Genomic DNA, 6,533 nt, shown 5'->3' on the forward strand with positions numbered 1-6,533 from the left:
CAACTGGTCTCTTGCTTCTGTCTCTTTCCCTCTTCAATCTATATTCCTTATAGGGCCACTGGAACCATCCCACTAAACTAGAAATCACTCCTCTGCTCAAAACCTAAGGGGTTCCCACTTAGAGAAAAGCCTAATCCTTACAGTGGCCCCCCAGGCCCTATTCTTCCGGCTCACTGCAGCCCTGAAAGAAAGGTGCGAACCATAACAGGGCTAAGAAACTATTTCTAGGGAATTACAGTATAATCAGTGAAAAACCCCATAAGGCAGACAGAAATTCTGTTAAGTTCACTAACTCAGGCCAAAATTTAAATCTATTTTACTCCTAGTCCAGTAGTGATTTTTAAAAAATTTTTATTGAAGTATAGTTGATTTACAACCAGTTATGATTTTGGAAGTCCTGTAATAAATTATTTCCATTATGATACTCTGTATACTCAGCAGTCAAATCAATGGTTGATTATACATATACTTTCCAGAAACTAGATCTCCTTTCATCCATCATACCAGAAATGACAAAACATTACTAGAGTCGCATGATGTCACTCCAATGCCTTTCTTGCTGGTCTTGTCAACTCCCATTGCTCTTTTGCTGTACTTGGCTTGCAAATTCCCACATGTAGGATCAATTCAATCATCAACTTTCTTTGCTTTTTTGAGCTGAGTGTGGCTAGGGAAAAGTCACAACTGTCTGTGCTTGTCCACTACAAATTATTGCTCTCCCAACTGCATTAGACTCTTTTTTTTAAACTTTGGGTTTATTTTATTTATTTATTTATTTATGGCTGTGTTGGGTCTTCATTTCTGTGCGAGGGCTTTCTCTAGTTGTGGCAAGTGGGGGCCACTCTTCATCGCGGTGCGCGGGCCTCTCACTATCGCGGCCTCTCTTGTTGCGGAGCACAGGCTCCAGACGCGCAGGCTCAGCAATTGTGGCTCACGGGCCTAGCCGCTCCGCGGCATGTGGGATCCTCCCAGACCAGGGCTCGAACCCGTGTCCCCTGCATTGGCAGGCAGATTCTCAACCACTGCGCCACCAGGGAAGCCCCTGCATTAGACTCTTAAAGCCATTCAACAGTCCAGGGCCGATCTGCTCAGCTCTCCTTCTGATTCCCTGAGCAACCACTCCAAAACTTTACTATCTCAACCCTTGACTGCATTTCCACCCCTATGCTCAACAAGTGACCCTGTCTCCCACATCCCCAAGAAATAAACACTAGCAGCTGTTTTCCCTCAGACCCATCAATAAGCCTTTCTATAAATAGGTCTGTACTCACCATCTCCTCTGCATTCTCAGAAGGAGTGGTGTCCTATAGAGAGCGGAGCTCTCCGGCTACCTGAGCATGTAATCTTACTGTTTGCTCTAGAACCTGCTCGTACACTGCTCTTCTAGTCAAGTTAGCCCTGGTCTCACAAAACCGCCCCACAGTGAGGACCTAATTTCCAAATCCAATACTTTGCAGTCTTCTTGATCTCTCTTTGGTATTTTGCCTCAATGATCATTCTGACCATGTCCTTAAAACTCTCTCAACTTCTGGGGACTCTTTTCATTTTCTCCCCACCCATCTCAGCCCCATCAGTTAGTCCATTTCTTCTCCTTGGCCTGTGAATGCTGTTTCCCGCTGGGTACTATCTAGCGTTGGCAATCTCAGACATTCTCGACTAATAACTCCGAAATTTATACCTTCAACTCACACCTCTTATTCTTAGTTCCCAATCATAATTTCAAGTTACTAACTAGACATATCCACCTGGATGTATTTACTTATTAAACAACTGAGTGCCTTCAACGTGCCAACCACTGTCAGATGTGCTTGTGATAGAGCAATGAAAGGACACAATCTTCACCCTTTCAGATCTTACTTTCTAGTAGGGAAGGGATTAGATACTTCACAGGCACTTCAAATCCAACATATCTGAAAACCAAACTTACTATCTACCTTCTAACTCTGCTATTCTCTCTTATATTCCTCATCTCCTTCTCCTCTGTCTAGCGCGTGTATTTATTCAGCCACTATGCCCTGTGCATTCTATCTCCTAAACATCTCTCTGCTATGTCCCCTCCTTCATCCCTTCTTCCGCTGCCTTAGTTCTACCTTTAACATTTCTCATCCGGACTGTGGCAACAGCCTGGTAACTGGTTTCTCTGCTTTCTGCAAGGAAGCAATCCACCTCTACATCGGAGTCATCTACAATGCTATTTTCATCTGGGCATATGTCCTTCCTAGCTGGTGATCCCTCAGGACTTCCCACATTATGCACTTTATCTGTATTACCCATATCTACTCCTGCTTCCAGTAAGAAAAAGTGCTCCAGGTAGAACCTAATGACCTACACATGTTATCCTCTCTGCTGGCAAGCCTTCCCCAACCCTGGGAGCCTACGCAATCAACATTTAAGGCTTAGCTCCTGCAGGCAACAGCACAGTGGTTAACAGCCCAGTACCTACAGCTAGACTCCCTGAGTTTGAATACAGCTCATACTGGCTGTATGAACCAGGGCAAGTTATTTAATCTCTCTGAACCTCACTTTTCCTTTCCAAAGTAGGAATAATAGTAGCAGTTACTTCACAGGCATTTGAGAATTGAGTTGACGTGTGGAAAGTCCCTGGTATGCAGCAAACGCTTCATCAGTGTGTAGCTATCATTATGTCTTCACTCTCCTTCGTACTCCCGCGGCACTTCACCCGTAAGCTCCTCACTACACTGCCACGGCCCCAGGGCAGGAACTTCCTCTTCTTCCTCTGCCAACATTCATCTTATCCTTTGCCAACAAAATCTATGTCACATTTTTATTGGAAATAACTATCAATAAATGTGCAATGTGTTCAAGCTAAATGCTGAGTAGGTACAAAAGAAAATGCAAACATCTGGGCCAAGTCTTAAAAGATAAGTCAAATTTCATGTGAAAAAAAAGGTGAGGGGAAAAAAAAAACACTCCACAACATTGAGAAGCATGCATAAAGCAGACATTAAAGTGCAGAGGTGGTTGGGCAATGACAAGTAGACTAGAATATGCCTATTGTATGTGTGTGTGTGTGTGTGTGTGTGTGTGTGTGTGTATGGGGCAGGGGCATCTTGAGAAATGAAGTCAGCCAGAAAGGGTTATGAACGGTGTTCAATGCTAGCATAAGGAGTTTGGACCTTACTGCAAAAAGAACTGGGTTCCCGTAAGTCCTTGTGACTATTGGTGCCATATGATCTAATCATTTCAGTTAGGTAACTACCAGTCATGTGCAGTCTGGACTGGAAAGTAGAGAGCCTGGAGACAGACCAATGACAGATACTGCTACAGTCCAGGCAAGAGACAGAGGGACTTTAACTGCGGCCATGTAAATGAAAGATGGGCTAACAACATTTCTGAGGTGAAATTATCTGGCCTCAGTGACTGTTCTGGTATGGGGATGAATGTTATGATTCAGAAGCTTCTTGCATGAAGGACTGGAAATTATGACATTAATGAAGATAAGGAATAAGAGGGAGGAGAAAGGCTAGGAGTCCAGGAGAGGTGCAGTTCCTCCACCTGAAGTAATTCTGAAAACAATAAACATATTATTTAGAATTCAAATCAAATGCTAAGAGAATTACGCCATCATGCTGGCACGTACTGCTCTATTTAACAAGCACATCAGAGCAAAATGTGTCCAGTTCAAAGGGCTCATTTGTTTACTAAATAATATGTTACTGTCCTTCCTTTGGGAAAGAAAAAAATACCCTATTATGTAGAGGTGTAACCGAAGAGATCAAAAAGTGGCCAATAATTTTCAATATTGTGTATCCTTAAAGTCTGCTTTTTAAGTTTGTCACAAAACAGTATTTTCTTAAGGCTGTAAGCCTCTCTTCTGTTCCAAATATCATAATGAAAATTTAAGGCTGCTTAAAAATGTATTTAAAAATGCTGTCTTTAATTTTGCTTACTTGCTGCTTTGAATGAAATGTTTGCACTATTATTTTTGAATCTGTGATGTTCCCCCTACAATTTGTATCAAATATGTACTTCATGCTTTTTCTCTATCAAGACTTTCTTAAAAGGCTGAACAAGACAATCTAAACTAAAAGTGCAATGCCTAAAAGTTCTAATCTATTTATGGCAATCTATTTCTATCAGGACAAACACAATATCAGGAAATTTAAACAGGCCTGAAATTTCTGTTCCTGAAATGAGGAAATAGCAGGATAACTTTGTGCAGCCATAATCAGACTTCAGTGTACAATGGAATCTTCTTGCTTGTTAACAAAGTAGTTATCTGTCCTCCCTACCTCAAGAGATTAATTTACTAGAGGGTGGGCCCAGAAACTTTTTAGTTTTTCAAACACCCCAGGTGATTCTGATACAAGTGTTTCAAGGCGACTTCGAGAAATATGTGCACTGGCTTTGATGTCAGCAACATGGTTTAAAGTCCACCTCTCTCACTCACTGGCTGTGTGACTTCAGACTACTTAGTTTCTCTGAGGTTCATCTGTAAATGGGGGATACTAAAAGCTTCACAAGGATGATAAAAGGATATAATGAAACAATGCTTATACAGTGCTAACACAGTGCCCAGATATGACTATTCCTATGATTCACCTACCCCAGAAGATACATATACACATTCATACACATGCACTTTGTCTTAAAATTCATTAGAACCTAAAATTTTAAGAAGTAACCAGAAGTCCTACATGATGCTTTCATGCTAACTAGTAATTCTAAATGATGCTTTTGTGTAAACTGAGAAATTTATTAATTCATCGTTTATAAAAATATGCAGCACCTTCTGCATCTTTCTTACCATTTTAAAGCTTTATAAAGGTCATCAGTTAATACTAACTACCTTATCTCTTATTTTAAAAAACCAGGAATAACATCCTATAAGAATATTTTATCACCTGCCCAAAATCGACTAACAGACGTGTCTCTCACATTGTCTAAGATAAATAAGTAAAAGCAAAATGGAAAACTAAAGTGCAAACTGTTAAATGTGAAGGAACCATGGAACGTTGCTGAGCTGCAATCATCATGTGTCAATATTTTTCAAGGGCTCACTTGTACAAGGCACTATACAGATTACTACCCTTCGGCCAAGGTAAATGCGGGGAGAGAGTGGGAGGGAGGAATCACAGCCCTGAAGGCCCTTTCTGAACTGAAATGCACTGCCTCAAATCACCACCAAGGGATCTCTGCAAAAGATGTGTTTTTGGGCATTAGGAAAAGTAAAGGTACTGTGGGCTACCAGCACTTTACAAAATCTGGTAGGATACTAGAGAAGAGTTTAGATTCGGCGACTGTAAAATCCCGTGCAAAAGGGTAATTTAGAACAAGCCCGTACTATAACGTTTTAGAGGGAAAGAAGGGTGGACGAGGGCGGGTTCGAGAGGTCCCCAAGGGGAAACTGAAGGTGCCGGCAGGAAGGTCTGACAATGGGTTTTCACAGCCCCCAACGTGGTGGCGGTGGGTGTCCAGCTCCGGCCTCCACCTCCACTTCCCCACTAGCACCCGGACCGGGCGGGGAAGGAGGCCCACCGAAGAGTCGGAGCCGCGGCGGGGGGTCCCCGGGAAATCAGAACCGAACGGCCCCAAGGGAGGAAGGGCTGCAGGAGGGCGGGGCGCGGTGCGGCGAGGAAATCGAAAGGAGGCCGGCGGGGAGGGGGTGCCGTGCAGCCGGAGACCCCCCACTCCCGTACCACACCCCTGGACCAAGGCGGGGGAGGGAGGGTCCCGCGAGCCAGAAGGAGGCAGAACTTACTCCGCGGTCCTCCTCCGAGAGGAAGTCGGGGCCGTCGTCCAGGCCTTCCTGCGAGGTTGGCGGGGCCCGGCGCGCCGGGGAGAGGATGGAGTGGGGGAGACACAAGGGGAGACGTTAATGTCAGGCCGGCACAGCCCCCGCACCCGCCCAGCGCCCGCCGCCCCCACCGCGCGCCCGGGGCTCAGCGCCGCGGACACCCACCATCATGGCTGCTCCGAGGCGAGGGCTGGCGCAGGCGCGCACCGCACCGCGGGCCGGAGGGAGCCGGCGGCGGCCGGCAAGCGGGGCGGGGCCGGCGGCGGGGCCTCGGAGCAGCCCCACCCCGCCCACCCCGCCCGCCCCGACGGGGCCGGGGTCCGAGAGCGCGGAAGAAGGAAGGAAGTGCCCTCCGCGCAAGGTCGAAGCACCCTAGGCCGAGAGGGCCCGAAGGCGCAGTTTCACGTGTCTGGAGACAGCTTGCGGCTGGGCGGCTCCGGTCCCAGAAGGGCCGAAGGCCACCTGGGGAGCTGTCCAGTTCCCGTTCCCTGAGGGCTGCGGCGAAAAACCAAGCAAGCGCCCTCCGGAAGCCACAGTAAATCATCTAGTCTTTGTATAGTGCCACACGATAATTAATCACAACTAATATTTTGCCCGTAGAAGGTGTGGGAACCCAGGCCCTTTGCACCGTCATCAGTCAGGGGCTGTAATCAAGCTTTTACTGCTAGCAAGGCAATAACTATCTCAGGGTTTGGGGCGCTAATGGTTGAGCACTATGTAAATGAGCTGTTCACATTACAAGAGTATTCCTTTTCTTTATACCAAGAAATGTCCC

General features: G+C 46.0%; 1 protein-coding gene across 1 annotated transcript in view; it reads right to left on the minus strand.

Moving 5' to 3' along the window:
- The window catches only part of SNX6 (sorting nexin 6), a 54,664-nt gene extending 48,659 nt beyond the window's left edge, over positions 1 to 6,005 (minus strand). Inside the window, exons 1-2 of the mRNA XM_059914089.1 lie at positions 5,924 to 6,005; positions 5,723 to 5,770 (exon numbers count right to left, since the gene is read on the minus strand). Coding sequence (XP_059770072.1) covers positions 5,723 to 5,770; positions 5,924 to 5,929 — 54 coding nt within the window. The 5' untranslated portion in view covers positions 5,930 to 6,005. The remainder of the gene's footprint in view (positions 1 to 5,722; positions 5,771 to 5,923) is intronic.
- Positions 6,006 to 6,533: the final 528 nt, after the last annotated feature.

This window comes from Balaenoptera ricei, chromosome 2 (genome assembly GCF_028023285.1).
Source record: "Balaenoptera ricei isolate mBalRic1 chromosome 2, mBalRic1.hap2, whole genome shotgun sequence".
NCBI classification, from domain to species: Eukaryota; Metazoa; Chordata; class Mammalia; order Artiodactyla; family Balaenopteridae; genus Balaenoptera; species Balaenoptera ricei.